General features: G+C 44.1%; 1 protein-coding gene across 1 annotated transcript in view; it reads left to right on the forward strand.

Annotated features, from left to right (window-relative positions):
• SIK2 (salt inducible kinase 2) overlaps positions 1 to 19,814 on the forward strand; it is a 115,951-nt gene that overhangs the window by 88,237 nt on the left and 7,900 nt on the right. Inside the window, exons 9-14 of the mRNA XM_077249755.1 lie at positions 10,735 to 10,899; positions 15,990 to 16,233; positions 17,710 to 17,994; positions 18,208 to 18,359; positions 18,642 to 18,755; positions 19,470 to 19,555. Coding sequence (XP_077105870.1) covers positions 10,735 to 10,899; positions 15,990 to 16,233; positions 17,710 to 17,994; positions 18,208 to 18,359; positions 18,642 to 18,755; positions 19,470 to 19,555 — 1,046 coding nt within the window. The remainder of the gene's footprint in view (positions 1 to 10,734; positions 10,900 to 15,989; positions 16,234 to 17,709; positions 17,995 to 18,207; positions 18,360 to 18,641; positions 18,756 to 19,469; positions 19,556 to 19,814) is intronic.

Here is a 19,814-nt window from a genome sequence, read left to right on the forward strand (position 1 = left end):
ACGTCACTTAAAGCAGTGCCTCCTAATCTACAACACCACAGACAGTGCCTCCCAATATGACAATGTCTCCTAATCTACAGTATCATGCGACAGTGTCTCCTAATCTATGACATTACATATGACAGTGCCTCTAGATTGATGTCATAAAAGTACAGTAAATAACAGCTGAATCTTAATGTCCTGCTTACTTGAAATGGAAAGATCTCGGATACCTTTTTTGGTTATGTAATGTGTGCCTGTTAGGTAATGCTGCAGGAACAATCATGTACTTTGTTATTAATGGGTGGGGCGTGATGGAAACTATTATAATTATAACTAGGACTGACAGATTTATCATATTATTGACATCACCCCGTACGGACTGACAATGGCACTGATGTGTCACACCACTTGGAAGAATGTGAACTTCCTATACATGCTTGTGTATCAATGCAGCACTTGTATTCACCGGGGAGGATGACCTAATATTTGTGCCTTCATACCGGCATAATGATTTCTGCAATGTGGAAGTATCTGGGATACATTTGGTCTTGCAAACAATGGATAGTATGACATTGCCATGATCGCAGTTCACCTTGGCATCCTCTATAGAGCTGCAGATTAGCCTTGCAAGACATTAGATTGTGATCACAGCGTAACGACTTGGTACGGCCGCCCGTTATCGTTGATTTGATCTCCTCACCGCAGAAATCTTCTCTTGACATCTTAGGCTTAGGTGCGGTAAAGCTTGTGGGTCTTGGATCTGATGATCCCAGGTGTGGTCATTGAAAGGTTTCTGGGCTGTAGGCCAGAGTATCACATGTGGTGGATGATGTAAGACCGAATGTTGGGAAGAGCCTCACCTTACCTGCCATGTGAGAAGATGCCAGGGCAGATGGGGACGTGAGATGTAAAGACATGAAGTCCTCGTAGAAGAGTCATGTGGTTATAAGAACCAGATAGCAGGATGTACGGTTCCTTGTCCATGGAGCCAATGTCTCAAGCTGCGAGAAGAGGGCTGAATAAGGATTTTTGGGGGGAATCTTTTTTTTTTTTTTTTTTTTTTTTTTTTTTGACTCCATTGACTTTATCTGTTTGAAAGAGGGACTTTTTGTCTACTTAATTTTTAGGAATAGGTGACGGAGTCTTCTAAGTAAAAATAAGACGTTAAAGAAACCAAAAATTTAATATTGATGGGGCGTGGCGATGTAACGGAGCTGAGAGGACGCGTCTGGCTGGAGCTCCCATTATCCTGACTTAAACCCCTGCTTATACTTACCCGCGGGGGTCTTCCGAACCACCGCTGTGCTTCCCTGGGTGCCTGGAGGTGCCTGGCTTCAGAGAGGCTGCGAGGTGCGGCTTCGGTCGGGCGGACTCCGGGAGAGCCTGGACGGAGGACGGAGCTGACAAGAAGCGGCGGCCATTTTCACTGCCTGCGCGCGCTGACGACGGGAGGCGCGAAGCTGATCCTGCAGCATGGGAGAGAGCTGACTGACTCCTGTGCAGCTCTTCAAGGTACGGGAGGGGAGTCTCACGGTGTGTGCCTTGAGAAACGGGCCCCGGACTCCCTCTCCTCTGTGCCGCACAACGCCACATATAGCGCTGACAGGTCCTGGCGCTTGCCATAGTGGATCTTCTCCCCCACTCCACTACCTGCACAGTGTGTGCGGGTCTGCCGTGACCTATGTGTATACTATAGCTGCCTGGGTGAAATCCTGAGAATTAGTACAGACACTGTCCTCTTTGTTTATCGCTGGATTTACTTCCTGGATCCCTCTCCCTCCTGAGAATACACTGGGCTGGATCATAATATATCACTAACAACGTGGTGCGCAGCTGAGAGGGCCCTATAAGCTGTCTGTGCATCGTGCCACATTGGTGCATTGTTCGGGCTGTGACTGTACCCTATTAAAATACTAACTGAACCTCACTATGTCATCCGCACATCGCACCAAATCCCTAAGTGCAGCTGAAAAGCTCAAAAAATTTACACGGTCCGACCTCCCTGATAATCTGCGCTCAAAAAAGAATAATACTTCTCCTATGGGGAAATCTGAGACCCAGGTTCTAAATCGTGCTTCCGAGGATGAGGGGGATGAAGATCAGGAGGACTTAACTCTGAAACAGGCATCTGAACAACTGATGCAAGCTATATCACTGACTAGAACATCTCTAACTGGGAAGATAGAGGAGGTGCACTCTGAGGTGGGGCGCCTTCGTCAAGATATGCAGTCTATGAGGGGCCGCATTACAGAGGTTGAATCACGGGTGTCTCGCCTGGAGGACAACTCCACACCTATGGAAGCTAAATTGACAAAAGTGGCGGGCTCCATAAATGCCTGGAAACAGAAGGCGGATGATCTGGAAAACAGACTACGCCGAAATAACATCCGTATTATAGGCCTGCCGGAGCGCTCAGAAGGTCAACTACCTGAAAAATTCTTGGAGGGCTGGCTCAGAGATATACTGGGAGATGAATTCTCCCCCACATTTGCTGTGGAGAGGGCCCACAGAGTTCCAACTAAATCTCCTCCTCCAGGCGCTCCGCCGAGACCCTTCTTGGCCCGCCTCCTTAATTGTAGGGACAGAGATACGGCCCTCCGTATGGCGAGGCAAAAAAGTCCTATCAAATTTAACAACGCTACTGTCTCGATATTCCCAGATTTTTCTATGGAGTTACAAAAACAACGGGCTCAATTCATGGAGATAAAGAGGCGACTAAGAGAGAAAAATGTCGTATATTCAATGCTTTATCCTGCCAGACTTCGGGTCGTGTATAAAGGTTCTTCTTCCTTTTTTACCACCCCGGCGGATGCTGAAGAGTGGCTACGGTCATGTGTGGGAGTGGACAGGGGAGGAGAGAAATCCTAAATTGGCTACTGTTTACATTTACTTGGATCTACAAAAGGAGGAGCTTCCTCGTCGGGGAGATCTTTTAGTTTCTTTCTATCAAGAATTGGAACTCTCTCACCGGAATTTTCCTTGTTGATGAGGGGAGCTCCTTCACCAGCGTTCTGGGAAACAACTTTACCGAACTCTGCGTTCAGAGATGGTATCCCCCTTTTTGGACTGGGTTATGTGGAGTACAAATTTTTGCTCCTGTATGAAACACTTTTTGCTCTTCAATGTTTTAATTTTGTTTATTGTTAGTTACTTAGTTATTGCTGCCTTGTTTTTCTCCACCACTGGTGTGACGGACACTCGACGTGATATTACATTTTCTGGACTGATGAGATATGGCGTCTGATGTAACATGCATGACTTGGAATGTGAGAGGTCTTGGGTCGCCTCGTAAGAGAGTCAAAGTATTTTCTCAGATAAGACGTTATCACCCTCATATAGTAGCTTTGGTTGAAACACACCTGACTAGAGACTCGGCCCGTTATGTGCAGAAGCCTTGGGTACAATGGTCTGTGCATGCATTCCACACTAGTTATTCTAGAGGGGTATCTTTGTTAATCCATAAAGATATTAGGTGGGAGGTCAGAGAAGTTCGGAGGGATCCGGAAGGTCGTTTTGTGTTTGTGTATGCGAATATGAATTCAGAAGACTATACTATAATGTGTATATATAACCCTCCTCCTGCTAATATGTCGGTTGTCAAGAAGGCGGTTGACTTTGCTTTAAACTATCCAGATGCGCATGTTCTATGTATGGGAGATTTCAATATGTTAATGGATGAAGGTATGGATAGACTCCGGCTTGATGGGGAAATCGCGGGTGTGGGCTCTTCGTCATCTCGATTGTCAATATTCATGGAAGGCACTGGTTGGTTAGATCTTTGGAGAATATGCCACCCCGACGTAAGAGAGTTTACTTGTCATTCGTCTGTCAAACGCACTTTATCTCGCTTAGACTATATTTTTGGCTCCAGTAGCTTGGCGGTAAGGGTGGGAGAGGTGAGTCATGGGAGTAGAGGGGTCTCAGATCATAGTCCAGTGATCCTTAAACTTAAGTTGGGTCGGGTGAGGAACAATATAACCTGGAAAGTAAATCCATTCTGGCTGAAGTTAATAGGCCCTGAGGACCGGACTGTTGACCAACTGGACTGCTTCATTACATCCCACCCTATGCCACAAAACATTAATATTCTTTGGGACGCCCTCAAAGCATACCTGAGGGGTTGTTTGTCTTCTACTATCTCGTATATTAAGCGACTGACCTCAAAGGAAGACGATGACATGGACAAGCGTCTGAGAGACTCGGAGGCGAAATATATAGCTAATCAGACAGGCGAGAACAGGACGGAGTGGTTACACTTGCACAGACTACATAGTCAATATTCTGACACTAAATCTAAACGCAAACTATTTTTTACTAAACAGACATACTTTGAACTGGGAAATCAGTCCAGTAAACTCCTTGCATACATGGTGCGTCAGCACAATGCGTCCAACACTATACTCAAAATTCGGAAGTCAGACGACTCTATAGTGACCTCGACAGATGATATACTTCACTGCTTTTGTGACTTTTATAAAGAGCTGTATAGTTCCAAGGGAGACTCTGATACCTTGGAATGCCTAAACTATTTATCAGACTTAGTATTCCCTACGTTGAATGCTGCACAACAAGCCTTTTTAGATGCTGACTTTACTCTCGATGAGGTGAACAAGGCCATAACAGATTTGGCTTCTGGCAAGGCACCGGGCCCGGATGGCTTCCCTATAGAAATATATAGAAAATATAGAGATGCTCTGGTTCCAATTCTTTTGGAAGTATTTCAGGGTGTTTGGGAGGGTGGTCACTTGCCGGACTCTTATTATGAAGCAAATATCATAGTTTTAAAAAAGGAAGGGAAGGACCCCCTAGACTGCGGATCTTATCGTCCTATTTCACTAGTTAATGTGGATTATAAGATTTTCACTAAAATTCTAGCTACTAGATTAAATACGGTAATATTAGATATAATACATCCAGATCAGACAGGTTTTATGCCGGGTAAGAGTACCTCTATTAACATCAGGAGGGTTCAATCAATAGCCCAATATAGTACGTTGGTACCTGAGAATAAATGGGCCTTGGCCTCGCTGGATGCGGCCAAGGCATTTGACTCTCTTGAATGGCCTTTTTTGTCTGCATGTTTACAACGATTTCAATTTGGCCCTAAATTCCAAAAATGGATAGCAGCATTATACTTGAAACCAAGAGCCCGGATAATTATTAATAATTCTATTTCTGATTCATTCCCCTTAAAGAGAGGAACTCGCCAGGGATGTCCTCTATCTCCGGCCTTGTTCGCCCTTGCAATAGAGGCGTTGGCGATTCGTATAAGGTCCTCCTCATTGATTAAGGGCATTACGATAACAGACCGCGTGGACACTATCGGTCTATATGCGGACGATATGGTTGTATTTCTTGATGAGGTGGAGGAGACCCTACCACATGTGATCACTACTATAGAAGGATTCAGTAGACGTTCGGGACTATATATCAACTGGGATAAATCGGCTTTGATGCCTCTCTTTCATGGCTCGGCAACACATCTTAATACTTTATCCCTATTGCCGGTTGTCACTAGCTTTAAATATTTAGGAATAATTATACCAAAAGACAGTAGACTTGATTTACAACTCAATATTCTCCCGCTGCTGGAGTTTGTTAAACATAAGTTTGCTATATGGAGTAAACTGCCTTTATCTGTCTCGGGCCGCATAAATTTGATAAAAATGATACTTCTCCCGAAGCTTAATTATTCCCTCCAACATAGTGCAGTACCGGTTCCTAAATCCTTTTTTGCCAACTTGAACTCATTAACTACATCCTTTATTTGGGGAAGGGCTAGACCCAAACTCAAATTATCCACCTTACATAGATCTAAGCAAATGGGAGGGGCGGCGTTACCAGATTTCTTTTTATATTATTTAGCTGGACAGCTTAGAGCTCTGGGAAAATGGATGCCTGGGGGAGATTTGCCGAATTCGGAAAACCACCTGGCTCATGCTGCCAAGATCAGCTGCCCGTTGGGTTTCTTGGAAATAAACAAACCCTCTGTCCCTAGATTATTGCCGTTGCTTCGGTTGGCAAGGTTAATTTGGCGGCAAGTGAAAAAGGTAATTCGTTTTGATGGTATTGTAGCTGAAATGCCATTGTGGGATAGTGAATATTTCCCGAGCCTGTTGAATCACCCTTCTGCTCAATTCTGGACGTCACATGGTGTTTTGTTGCTTAATGATCTTTATGAACAGGGAACCCTAATGTCCTTTGAACAAATTCAGCATAAGTATGATATACCGAGACCTCAGTTCTTTCGATATCTTCAACTCAGATCAGCGATTCAGTCACATCTTCGAAGTGTGGAGGTGGTACAAGTAATATCCTCTTTCCCACTGATAGGGATTTTCAAGTCACAGGGACCCCGTGGTCTTATCTCTGCATTGTATACTTATATGTTGTCCGTGGGTGCCGATGCTACTTTGTTGCCGATAAGGGAAAAATGGAGGGTCCTGATACCTGACTTACAGGGTGAGGATTGGGAGATGGCCCTTGAGTCCCCAACCAAGGTGTCACCCTCGGCTAACAATAAAATGATACAGTTATATATTTTGCATCAATCATATCTAACCCCATTGCGACTATTTAAAATTGGGTTGTCCCGGTCTTCAGAATGCAATAGATGTCATATGGAGGGGGCGGATTTTATACACATGATATGGGAGTGTCCGATTATTATGTCATATTGGAATGAGGTGGCCTCGTTGTTGACTTCCCTTGTACATATTCCTGTCCCCTTGACCCCGTCGGTGTGTTTGTTTGGGATATTGGAGGAGGAGATGTGGGGCCACCATGTTCAAATTTTTTTGAGAGAGACACTTTTTCTGGCAAGAAAATTGATTGCCCTGCGCTGGATGGGCACTTCACATCCATCCCTTAGGGCCTGGATAGAGTTGGTAAATCTGATCGTGCCATATGAACGCACCTTATACCAGAATAGAGGTTGTTTGGAGAAGTTTAATAAAATCTGGGACTCATGGAACTCGTCGCACCTCACCGTATCATCACGTAGTTAAGGGCCTAAATTCAGTATCGTTAAGATTTGTGAGCCTGAGTGATTCATGTTGAGTACAAAAACCGTTATGCTAGTGTGGTGGAGACAGTTTTGTTTAGGCAGTAAAATAGGTTGTGTTTTTTAGGATTTTCAATGTATGTGACATACTATTATATCTTAAATTTGCATGATCCGATCGGTGTAAATAACACTATGTTAATGAATCTATTGTTATGATGTACCTGCACTGAATCGGAAATGTGTAAAATGTGTATGTACATGTGATGTCAGTGTTTTAATAAACGAATTTAAAAAAAAAAAAAAATTTAATATTGATGACCTATTCTTAGAAATAGCCATCAGATTGGTGGCAAGTGACCTCCGGCATCACCACCAACAGTTGATTGTGATCTGAGCTGCAGGACCGGAGAACGCCCACTGCCCCACTGTATGGTGTGTATTTACACCGCATACTTCTGGTGGCCGCACAACCTGCTAACAGGTGACCGGAGCGGGAGTCGGACCCTTGCTCATTTGATATTGATGACATGTTTGAAGAATCTGTAATCAATACATTTAGTCAACCTCTTCTAACCACTGTTGGATCTGACCAAGGCCTCATTCGGACGTCCCATTTTCACGTCCCATTTTCACGTCCGTATTCTATGGACCCAATATGGTCTATGGGTCTTGTTCACATGTCCATGCTTTTTGTGGACCGTGTCACTGACTAAAATCGCCTTTATGCATCTATGGGTCGGTGAAATTGTGAACCGCATGCGGATACCAACTGTGTTCGTTTTTAACATTGTGATGGATAGCATACGGTTTGCAATTTTTTTTTTTTTTTGACAGAATACAAGAAACTCACTGATGGTGAAAACGAACACTTGAACCAAGCTGATTTTTTTTTTGTATTTTGTTGAATGCTCAGTATAGAGAATGACATCTCATTTGTGCTGTTGTAAGATGCATTAAACAGGTTTGGCTCATTGTTGGCTGTACTTGCAGCAGAACACAAGCTTACGTAAATTTGCACTCCAATTTGTGCAAATTTCTGGCCCAATTTTTATTAAATCTTTTGGTCTGATGGTAGCTCTACATCCTCTTGCTTAGCATCTCCAACTTTTCTGAAGACACGTTAAGGAAGGACCCATTTACACGTGCCTGCAATTTGAAGTACCTTTCCTGTAAGTTGCTGATGATTATTTTTGGGCGCAAATTAGGCGTGACTCGGTAATAAACTCTGCATTCCCGTTTCGTACACACACACTACACGGCCTATTAACCATGCCGACAGGAGCGAATACACTGTCAATAACCATAATTACTGTGATAGAGCAGATAAACCGGCGGTTGCGTAGCATCCTGAACAAATCCTCACCGTCAGCGAGAACTAAGTATCCCAAGAAACGGGCTGTCACTGCAGGACGCTGGGCGGCCCCGGGATATACTCCGCTCCTATTTGCATAACAGGTTCCTTCTTGTCTTGGAGCAGGCTCTGAACAATAAAATGACGCAGGAGCTGCTGTTCCCATTGTTCTTCTCAAGCCATTCATGAAATATTTTCATCTTATCAATGTTTTGGTGCAGTGAAGTGAAACGACCTTGGTGAAGGTCGCGGAGAGATAGCGCTGTCTCTTCCAAGGGGAAATGATCGCTCCGTACTGACGTAGTTCTTCCAGTGTTCTCCTTTTTTTTTTTCTTTTTTTTTTTTCTTTTTATACTTTAGCAATAGTAATAATTTGGTTTATAGTTCTGCTTCTCGTAATGATAAATGGAGGAGCTGGCAGACGAGACCGGTCACTGTGCGGCGTTCTCTAGATGTTGTGCCACATCTTAGGCAATGCCCGATACTCACTCTGCATCTCTTTTGTCTTAAATTGTAATCCTCAAAATAAATTGCTATACAAGAAATATCGTCCTTGTCCTCGCTGTTCGTCAGTCTTCAGCATTTATTCGTAGGATTTGGAAAATCTGTTGTGTAGAAATCTTGAAGAAATAGGAGTTGCCTTATTCCTTGCTCCTTATAAAACGGGGTGTGGTTGGCTAACTTATGTCCTACTGCAGAAAGGGGGGGAGGCTCCTGCTGCAGCTAGTGAGGAGGATAAGGGGGACATGGAGGCATTCCTGAAATATGCACAGAATTTTTGTAATTTTTTTTTAAAATGTATTTCTTAGTTTTAATTGTAACATGAAATAACAGGATCAAAGCAATAGAGATTGCCGGAGGAAGCGCTGGGATATTTTTCCGCATTTTCTCTTTTTTTTGTGTTCCTTTTTAAGAGAGCAGAGTATGACACAATGGTGGGTATTTGTCACAACAAAGTGCAAAGGAAAAGTGGAAATAGTCAACAGGTCCAGTTTACTTTTGGAGAAATTGCCTCCAGTGTATCAGTCTGCCCGCAGTGCCCTGTTAAAGGGATTGTGTAAGCGTCTTCACCGACTCTAAGATGGAGTGTGTCGGGCAGGATATTAAGCCAGCATCATGTACAGGTATCTCTAAATGGGCTAGTACATGTATCACCTATCCAAACTAAAGGTGGGACCAGCTGGGGTCTGATCACCAGAATCTCCACCAACCGTGAGAAAAGTGGTAACCTGCATTTGTGACCGCTGCACCATTCATTCTGTAGGTACCTACGCACACCTATCCACCATGCTTATAGACTGTGAATTCGGCAGTGATCATACGCATCCTAGAACTTCACTCACATAGGACATTGACCCCCCATTCTTGTAATCTATGGGTGAATCCAATGGTCACCAGTCCTGGTATCATGTGTTCGTGGACCCAGTTATTCTCCATTGTGACGTTGACTATGTCTTTTCTTGGGTTACAATTCCTGAAGGTCTTGATACAAGGATGTTTATGGACTTTATTAAACTTACTGGTAAATTTCTGGGAAAAATGCGTAAAGAAAACTGTAGATCGGGGATATAAATGGACGTAGAGTTAATTTAACACTGCAGATGCAGAATTTCACACATTTATCAGATTATTGCACGGCATGACTGGCCTAATGCAAATTTAAGTACTTGCCCTTTTAGATACGAGTCAAAGCTGCTCCTGATAACCAGCAAATGATGGATGAAATGGGCCTAGTCTATGGGGTGGGAAGTAACATCCAGCAGGTCCTGGGTTCCTCATGTGGTACAGCTGGTTGCTATAGGCTCCAGTATATGCCCATCTGGTGCTCTCGGCCAAGATTGGAAGTGATTTCATAAATTTTTGGTGAGGGGGGTGATCTGAGTGGAAATGCCTGTAATAGGCTGCAGCGTTGTGTTGACTGGAAAGGGAGGCACAGTCGATGACATCCCTTTCCAGTTTTGTGACTAAAGAACAGAACCGCATCACTTGCTTTCCATCCAACCGGCGTCGGGGCCGCGATGGTTCACCTGGTCTTTGGTCTCAGCAGTTAATCTTTTGGCTAGTGCTCGACATAGAAGAGAGCAAGATCAGAGTTGTGCGTGAAGGGGGCTGGCTGGCTGACTGTCTGACTAATGCGTAGATGCGGACGGGGCTGACTTGGCTATTGAAATGAGCCGGTCAGCCAGCCCACTTCACACCCAGCTCTCTCATGTCTGACCTCTCTGGTTCTCCAGCTCTCTTCAGCATCCCACCAGTCTACATGATGCAAGTAGTCAACAAAGATTGGCGACAATTAGTAATATAATCGTGTATGCCTGATACTTGTATACTTGTTGTTATTACTGGTCGATAATGCAAACTAAGCTTGTCCATCTTGTTTCATGGTTATATATAGACCAGTACGGTGGTGTCTCCAGTGAACCTCTTGTCTCAAAATGTACGGCTGATGAGGACCCAAGTTCTCCCAGAGACCTCAATGGTGGAGCCCTTCTCTTACCCCCAAACCAGCTGCCAGGCTGATACCACATTCCTAGAGGAGGAGGGTGTGAATACACCAACGGTAAGTACCATTACTGCGAGAGTGCGCCGCCTCATCTGTGTCGCCACCATTTTTGAAAATTGGTTTGAAAATGAACTAGTAGGTATTTCATTGACACAGGGTTATCCTTAGAGGAATTCAACAGGAATTTACAGGTCAGGGGGGTCATTATTTTTGGCTTTTTAGTCAACGGGTCAAGTTTCGGCCTTCACATAGCATTGTCCAATGTGTGGTGGCTTGCTGGTTTTACTTATCACGAAGAGTTGGTACAAGAACCATGTTTTTTCCAGTGTTAAGGCTCATCTCTCTGCTCACGATCCCGCCATCCTGTGCTCACTGTCGTGGTAGAGAAACCTGCTTGTATCGGTCACCAAGTCTTTTGTAGTCTGGTCGGCTTGATGGCCCTAATGTTCTATCTACTCATCTAGTGCTTGGATTGTGTCTACGGAGTTGTCCAGAGGATTCTTCTCCCTTCATAGACCTCCGTACTTGAAGTTGGAAGAAAATCTGAAAACTATGGCGTAAACCTGAAATTGGAACTGTAAATATAAGGAGGAAATATTAGGTTTATGCATAAGATATAAGAGAAAAGAGATCAACAAGGATCTGACCGATACAAACTCTTAGAATGCGGGTGATGGGCGACTGGTTTGCGGGAAAAGATTCAGTATTTGTATTTTAATAATTTTGTTTCCTGCTCAATCTATTCTTGAGTCCAGTAGGCTGTCTTAATCCATGATCAGTGTACATACAGAAATAGGTGTCAATCTGTAGGACTGCCCACTTGACTCCTAAGCCTATAATGAGCAGTCATACTGAATCTTTACCCACAAAACTACGGTATATATATCAATCTGCTCAGCTCCTCCTGCTCTATAATATGCGACCTGAAGAGAACATGCTCGGTATAACAGATTTTCATTAAAGCGGTCCCAAATATATGAACGTACAATGGAAACCTGAAGTTGCAGGATCCCCCCCCATAACAATAATAATGAAAACTTCCTCGCAGGTTTGTCCGTCCTGGGATGGAAGAATCTAACAGCACTGAATGTGATGAAATAAAAAGTAACCTGTTCAGTCCCTCGCCGATCTAGAGCCCACCTCTTTGTTTTTAGTTATGTTGTTGTGATGACATACCGGGCCGTCACATGACTGTCACAGCCAATCACTAGGCTTGATAGTGATGCTGGGCACGTCCGGCACAAGACCGCCAAGGACAATGATTGGTTGTATCAGTCACATGGGTGTATGACACACATCACTTTTTTTTTTTATACAAAAAAGTAAAGTATACGCGGCTCTATTATCTGAATACCGTATGTTGCCTTCTCTTGCGGTTGTCAGCGGTGAATGGCGGGCTTCAAATACACAGCAGCCTGTCGGTCACTGTGAGGAGGGCGGGGGGCAGGCCCCCTCATGAGGCCGCTCTATTCTTTAATCGCTCCTTATAGCCAGAAGGTACAATTTTCGTGCCATTTGGACATTTAGGAGAACTAACCTAATCTTCTACCTGGGGTACACTGAGGGCTACATGTTGCCGATAATGCGCCGTACCCCGCGGGCGCCCGGCGTGCCTATGAGATAAATATAGTCCTGTTCCGATTGGAAACATAAACTCTTTGTATTTCATGGCTAAAATCTTGTCATCCACAACGGCGGCGGCACTTTGCTCGAACTGTGCTCATGAAGAGGTAGTGTTTTATCACCCGCTCCGGCCGAGGTGACGGGGAGAGGATGATGGGTACATTACCACCATGAACAATCACTGGAGGAGTCGTGATAGTTCATCCACCGAGAGCTGTAAAAACAATGTGTAATATCCGGTATTTTTAGCTTCACCGCGGGGATCTTCTCAGAAATGTGCCGCTGCTTCCACACAGCAACATCTTCTCTAAGTGCACGGGGACCAGCGGGGTCGTAAAAATCAGTCTATTTCATGTTAACAAGATTAGCTCCGTCTGGGGAGCCGAGGTCGAAAACATCTGCGTAAATATCTGCTGCCGTGAACTCTGCAGGGCCCGGTGTAGATTGGGCCCTCCACTACTTCAGCTTACTGCTCCTCTACGCCAACAATTTCACTTAAAGGGATTGTCCATTTAATGTATAATTTATCCGATGTGTCGAGGACATGATTTTGTGACACTTCCTAATTTATAAGTATTACAGTTTCTTCTCCTCCATCTTCACAGACTGCACAGTTCTGCCCTCAAATTAGCCTCTGGAGGAGGAGCATGTGGTCAGACCCACCTACCAGCCTCCTCCAATGAAAAAACACTACACATAGGCAAGCTGCTTTTCAATTGGAGGAGGCTGGTGGGCGTGTCTGGTCAAATTCTCCTCCTACTACAGCTGTTTTGTGGAGAGGGGAACTGTGCAGTGTGGGAGGAAGGAGGAGGCGAACCTGTAATATTTAAGAAATGTCACAAAATAATATCCTCAATAAATTTAAGGGTAAAGCGCACCTCCTCTTTTAGGCTACGTTCACATTTGCGTTGTTGGGCGTTGCGTCGGCGGCACAACGCATGCAAAACGCATTGTTTTGTGACGCATGCGTCCATTTTTGGCATGATTTTTGGCGCAAAAAAACTGCATCATGCAGCGTCCTCTGCGCCCTGACGCTTGCGCCAAAAATGACGCATGTGTCACAAAACGCAAGACAACGCATGTCCATGTGCCCCCATGTTAAATATAGGGGCGCGTGACGCATGCGTTGCTATGCATCGCCGAACCTGCGCCCGACGCAACGCAAATGTGAACGTAGCCTTAAAGGGTGTTCTAGCTGATAAGTATTGCTTTTAATGGGGCGATTGATAAAAGGTTAAAAAAAAAGCTTAAAAAACATAATAGTAGTAGCACTTTGCTTACTTTTTGGTCCAGTTTTGACCCGCCAGAAATGCTAGTTCAGCCAATCACTGGCCTCCGTCGTGACCAGTCTCAGCCAATGAATGGCTTAAAGGGCATTTCCACTGTGGGTCGGACCAAGACGTAGAGACCATCTAGGAAATCAGTAAATGTAGGTTTTTTTTCCCCCACCTGGTTAACCCCTTTTAAGGTATTTTTGGGGTAGCAGCTATTTTAGGTTGGGTAGGCAATGCTAATGTCCCTGCGGCTGATGGGCCGTGCGGGAGTTGCAGCTTTAGCGGTGAGCTGCACTTCAAAGTGCGTTGTTGTCCACGTGTATCGCCCTTCCTGCGCTCCTTCTGGTGGTTTCATCTGAAGACGCATAGATTCTGCTTCCACAAGGGATGCAGCTAATTCTTCTACCCAGGACTCCTAAAATGGCCATTCCTGCTGTGAGAACGCCACGGCGTGGACATCCAGATAAAGGAGAAGGCAACGTGTGCTGGCACCACCAAGGCCGGAAAGGAATTACACGGCACAAGGAGGCCCCCGCTGGTTCTTGAAGTTCACAGGATCCGCTGCTCGCAGAGGCCGTTTTCCTCTGGAACGATTTCTTAGTCACATCCTGGAGAGAAATTATTAAATTCCCAAGTCTCTGCCACCATTTCCTGCACTTTTTTTTTTCCAAGCTCCTTCCCTGCCGAAGGCATTGTTGTCATCTCGCTGCTTTGGGTCCGATCTCACTGATGCAGATCAGACATTCGCCGTGTAACGCTTCCCCCCCCCCTCCCCATTTAATTACGTGATTATGCATCGTTTGCACGGCTGTAACCGGTTGACCTTGGGGCTCACACGAAACCATGAAAAGTCAAGTCATTAGTCCTTGTCGGAAACACAGGGCGCGCGTCACATCAGTCGCACTTATTTCTTAACGAAGCTAATTAAACTTCAACATACAATCACATTTACATATAGGGATTTTTTGGTTGTCTTTTTTTTTTCTTTTTTTTCAGGGCTGCCTGTATGAACGTTGCTGTCTGCTCTGCACAGAACGATATGGCGGGATTATGTGAATATGTGAACTGTAGATGCAGTGTTGTTTGTGTGGCCAGGTGTATGTTTAGGCATTTTATGGCAGTATTGTTTGCGCAATGAATAGCCATTTTTATCTGGACATTGAATGGCGGCATTTTATGGGCAATATATGACAGTGGTATTTCGGCTTTATATACTAATATTTTTTAAATAATGTGTGACTGTGTTATTTGCACAATAAATAGCAGTTTTATCTAGGCAATGAATGGCAGTGTTATGTGGGCACTGTATGGCAGTGCTGTTAAGATAATATGTGAAGGTGCTATCTAGGCATTGTATGGCGGTAGTGTTTGCACCCAGTTTTATCTGGGTATGTAATGGCGATATTATGTAGACATTATGACTGTCATTTGGGCTGTGTAGGGTATTCCTTTTTTTTAATTAAAATATTATTTAGGCATCTTATGGAAGTATTATTTGCGCAATGCTTGGCAGCTTACTATGACAATGTTATGGGCAGTATATAGTAGCTCTATTTAGATACTATTTAGGTATTGTATTTATTTTACTATTATAGCGCCATTTATTTAAAGCTCTCTACAGACATAATCATCCGTCCCCAAAAATCTATTTTATGACTGTATTTACACAGTGAAGAGCATCTTTATCTGGCATTATTATAGGGGCAATATATGTTATTTCTATTTGAACTGTGTAGAAGTATTATTGTCTTGTCATTGTATGGTGGTATTATGTACATAATGAATATCTGTTTGATTTGGGCATTGAATGGCATTATTGTGTGGGCAATATAGGACGGTGTTATGTGGGCACTCTATGTAGCCCTATTTAGACAATGTAAGAATGCCTTATTGTGAGGCGGTATTATTTAATATGAAGCTTTTTATATTTCTATCCAAACTTTCGAAGCGGGGAGGAACTTGCTTTATGGCTGCAACTTAGTGAATAGTGGCAATTTAATATTGACCTGTGTAAACTGATCACAGGAATAAAGTACAGATATTTCTCTAGTTTAATAAAGAAGACCATGCTGAACGCGCCTAAGATTGCACAAAATGTGAAAATGGGACCCCTGATGCTCAGAGAATCAGAAGCCACATTTGTAAATGGAAATGGGTGAAACCTTCTGCTGCTCTGTATAACCCAGTGTGGCCGTCTTGTGAGGCTCCGCTGTATTGGCGATTTCTGACTTCTATTTTACACTTTAACAGGTTAATGGCTGCCTGATGGATCCTCTGCCCCCTGTAGTAATGAGGAAGGGTTGCCAGTCTTTGCCAAGCAACATGATGGAGACCTCTATAGATGAAGGGATTGAGACAGAAGATGACTCCGAGGATGATCCGGCCATGGCGTTTGCAGCGTTTCAAGGCAGACGTAGCGGGCAGAGGCGACACACTCTGGCGGAAGTGACCAACCAGTTAGTTGTCTTGCCCAGTGTGCCACCAGAAATGGAAGGTAAGGCTTCACATCCGTTGGATAGCTGATAATTATCATATCGATGTGGATCCCACAGCTGGGACTGCCTTCTTTTACCACTTTGCCCAAAGTGCGAATCCTACAATTACATAGAAACTTTTATACAGTTGGTCTCGAGTAACATCCTCACATCCTGCCATGAAAACAGCGCTGCTTATTTTCGAGAAGACACAAATTTCCTTATGTCTACACAATTGTGTGCATGTTCGCAATATAAGAACGGTATTCACACGTCACTAATATAGGGGCTATCTAGGTCTTTAAAAGGTTTATCCGGCGCTGGTGACATTTGTGTTGGAGGTGATCGGTGCCAATGACGTTACGGCCCACCGCACCTGCTGAGACGATGACCAGGTATTATAAATGCCGAAGTCCGCGCCACCGGATAATCTTAAAATGATGGCCTTATCATTACTACAGTGGGGGTCCATCATGAGCTTTGTGTCCACTTCATTGTTAGCCAGGTTGAGCTCTCTACTTCTAGTGGATGCAGCTCATCAGACTGAGGTTTAATCCTAAAAGAATGGAGTTGTTCCACTTCGAACAGTTGACTGGTCGGGACACAGTCGGACCCACATTGATGTAAAATTGATGGACTGTCCTAAGCAGCCATTATTGGCACTGCAAGTTCTCGCCACCCATAGTGAGCGATTGCACTTATGGTCACCAATGTATGGAGTTGTTCCACATCCAATGCGCAACAGCTTTAACCACAAGTTAGACCATCTCCAATCTGATATCGATTACCCATCCTAAGGATGGATCTGCCATATACAGTCTTAGAAACCCAATTTAATGTTGGAGAACGAAATGTCGTTGCTGCAGTCCTGAGTGGTGTTCACCTAGCAAAGTCCAAAGCAAAAGTGGAACAATAATCTGTTGATCACAGTGGCTTAGATTTTTTTTTTTTTTAACTAGCCCTGAGAGGACCGCCATTATGATTTTGGTCCCCATTTGTTTGTCTTTGCATTCAAGTGAAGGGCTGACCATATAATGTGTTCAGTGCTTTCTCATAGAAGAGGCTCTCAAGCATGGGACCACCCTTGAGGACTCTCATATGCCTTAATAGAGTGCAGCACTAGGGTTGGGTTTGTAAGACAATACTTAAATGTTTCATCCTTCAACAGTTTTGCCTTTAACCCAAAATATATCATTTTTCTCTACCTTAAGCTGTCTCTCCTGACTGCCCCATAAACATAAACTTTTGGCTCTTTCCCATGTTTGGGGAAGGAGGGAGTCTGTAAGCCTCCATATACATGGTAGGCTGATCGCTCCAAATTTGGCAACTTTAGATGAATTTTATCTCACATGTATAGGAGACTTATGTTTTTTGAGTAAGATTCTGATAAGGAAGCGTTCGATAAGGTGGTTTGGGAAATAAATAATATCCTTGGTTGTCCATTAAAGTGTCATTGTGGAGTGATGAAATTATTACAATCATCTTCTTTGTCGCAGGCAAACTCTTCACTATTGGGAACAACCCATCTTTGGGCAGTGTTGACTCCGAATATGACATGGGATCAATTCAGAGCGACCTCAACTTCCCGGATGATGTTGCAGCTCTGAACGAAGTGTCTCTGGCCAACCAGTCCATCACAAGGCTGACTCCACCATATATAGGCTTACGGCCTACGAACTTGGCCATGCCAGCAATGTCCTCTCAAAAGCGTGAAGCACATAACAGGTCTCCAGTCAGTTTTCGTGAAGGAAGACGGGCATCTGACACCTCACTAACACAAGGTATCTTTATAAATTTTTGATCTTTTTGGGGATTATTTACCTCATTAAGTGGAGGTCTTCAAGATCTCTTTGGTCATGAGGTGACCATTTGTACATAAGTTTCTCATTTTTACAAAACTGGTTATTTAACGCCTCTCATTTCAAGATACAAGGAGTAAGAAAAGACATGTCAGTATTTTGTGCTGAAGAATTGTGCTTTTCTCACCACCTTAGGAATTGTGGCCTTCCGGCAGCACCTCCAGAACTTGGCCAGAACCAAGGGGATCTTGGAGCTCAATAAGATCCAGATGCTATATGAACAGATGGGACCTGCAGAAGATCCAAATCTTGCATCCCATACTCTACAAGATCCCAACCACCCCCAGGTATAATGTAAGCCTCAGTGGGGAGTAGAGGTCAGGGAGTCTACAGAAAGCTTGGTTCTTTTGCATATTAACATTCTCTAGTAGCCTGCCTGCTTAAGATATACTAGAATGCTGGGCCATCGACCATATTTTAACTCCCGGACAAGTAGATAATTGGCATATCCACCCATGTCAGAAGCTTTACGAATCTGCCATTCAGAAATATCAGTTTAGGGTTCCTGTAATGTTGCTTGTAGGATTTTATGGCATGGTCGTCACATTCATCTGCTTTTGTTTCTGCAGACTAATCTCTCTGCACAAATTCAGAATATTTCCACGTTCCCTAGTAACCTGCAACCTCCACTTCTGTCCAGGCGTCAGAGCCTGGAGACACAGTATTTACAGCATCGGCTGCAGGTAGGATGTGAATGCCATGTGCTATGGATTGTCAGCCATATACACAATTGTCACAACTTTAGGTTTCACATCTGACAGTTTCAACGCAGATTACAGGCGGAAATTGTGCAATGCGGGCAACTCTGTAAAAAACGGTGGTCTCACAGCATATGTAATGATCACTGGATGTTCAACCAATGGGTCTGAAGACAGGAGGCCAAGTTTCGTTGTGAGTGGAGCAGAAGTGAGCATGCGTGACCACTGCCATGGGTGCAGTACTGTGCATGCGTAATGAATGTGCATTACTACTCCATTGGCTCAGGTGATAAAGGACCCCCACTCTGGTGATCCTTGGAGGTCTTAGTGGTTGAGCTTCCAGCAATCATACATGTATCACCTACCCAGTGGATAGGTGATATGATTTTTTGTGGGAAACCTTTTTAATGTTAACTGAAGAAAAATCAGCTGATGGCGTCCAGAATAACCATCCCAAGGTCTGTGCACAGACATAACCAGAGTTCTAGTAGGCCAGCATGAGAAACTGGAGAACAATGCCAGGTGCATTTAGACTTTGTTGATGCAGCTATTTTTTTTTAGAGTCTGACCACAATTTGGACTTCCTGGGTCTCAGCTCATATATCCGGATTAGTTTCCTCTTCTCCGCTTTCTTGTTGTCCTGTCTGTGACATTAGTTCCCGCCTTACATACTCAATCTGTGTTTTGCTTCCTTTGCAGAAAGGGAATCTTCTGGCTCAGAACAGCTGCCCGCTCTACTGCAAGGAAACACCCAGAAGTTTGGAGCAGCAACTTCAGGAACACAGGTGACCTTGAGATCCAGTTGTTCACACATGGTTAGGTCGTCCTCTCCTTCTTGGCTGGTGGATATTCAGTGGGCCAGGCTATTTCCTGATTTATTGTGCACGTGGCTATTAAATGTGGCCATGCACTTGAGATTATTGTAGTCTGAATCCACCAGCTAATTTTTATGTCGGGTCCCTACGTTCCCTCAATGGAAGATGTTGGTCACGAGAAGGATCACATAGTTGGATTTCAACATATCTGATACTGTAGATCTCTTGT

This window comes from Ranitomeya variabilis, chromosome 4, assembly GCF_051348905.1.
Source record: "Ranitomeya variabilis isolate aRanVar5 chromosome 4, aRanVar5.hap1, whole genome shotgun sequence".
Classification (NCBI taxonomy): Eukaryota; Metazoa; Chordata; class Amphibia; order Anura; family Dendrobatidae; genus Ranitomeya; species Ranitomeya variabilis.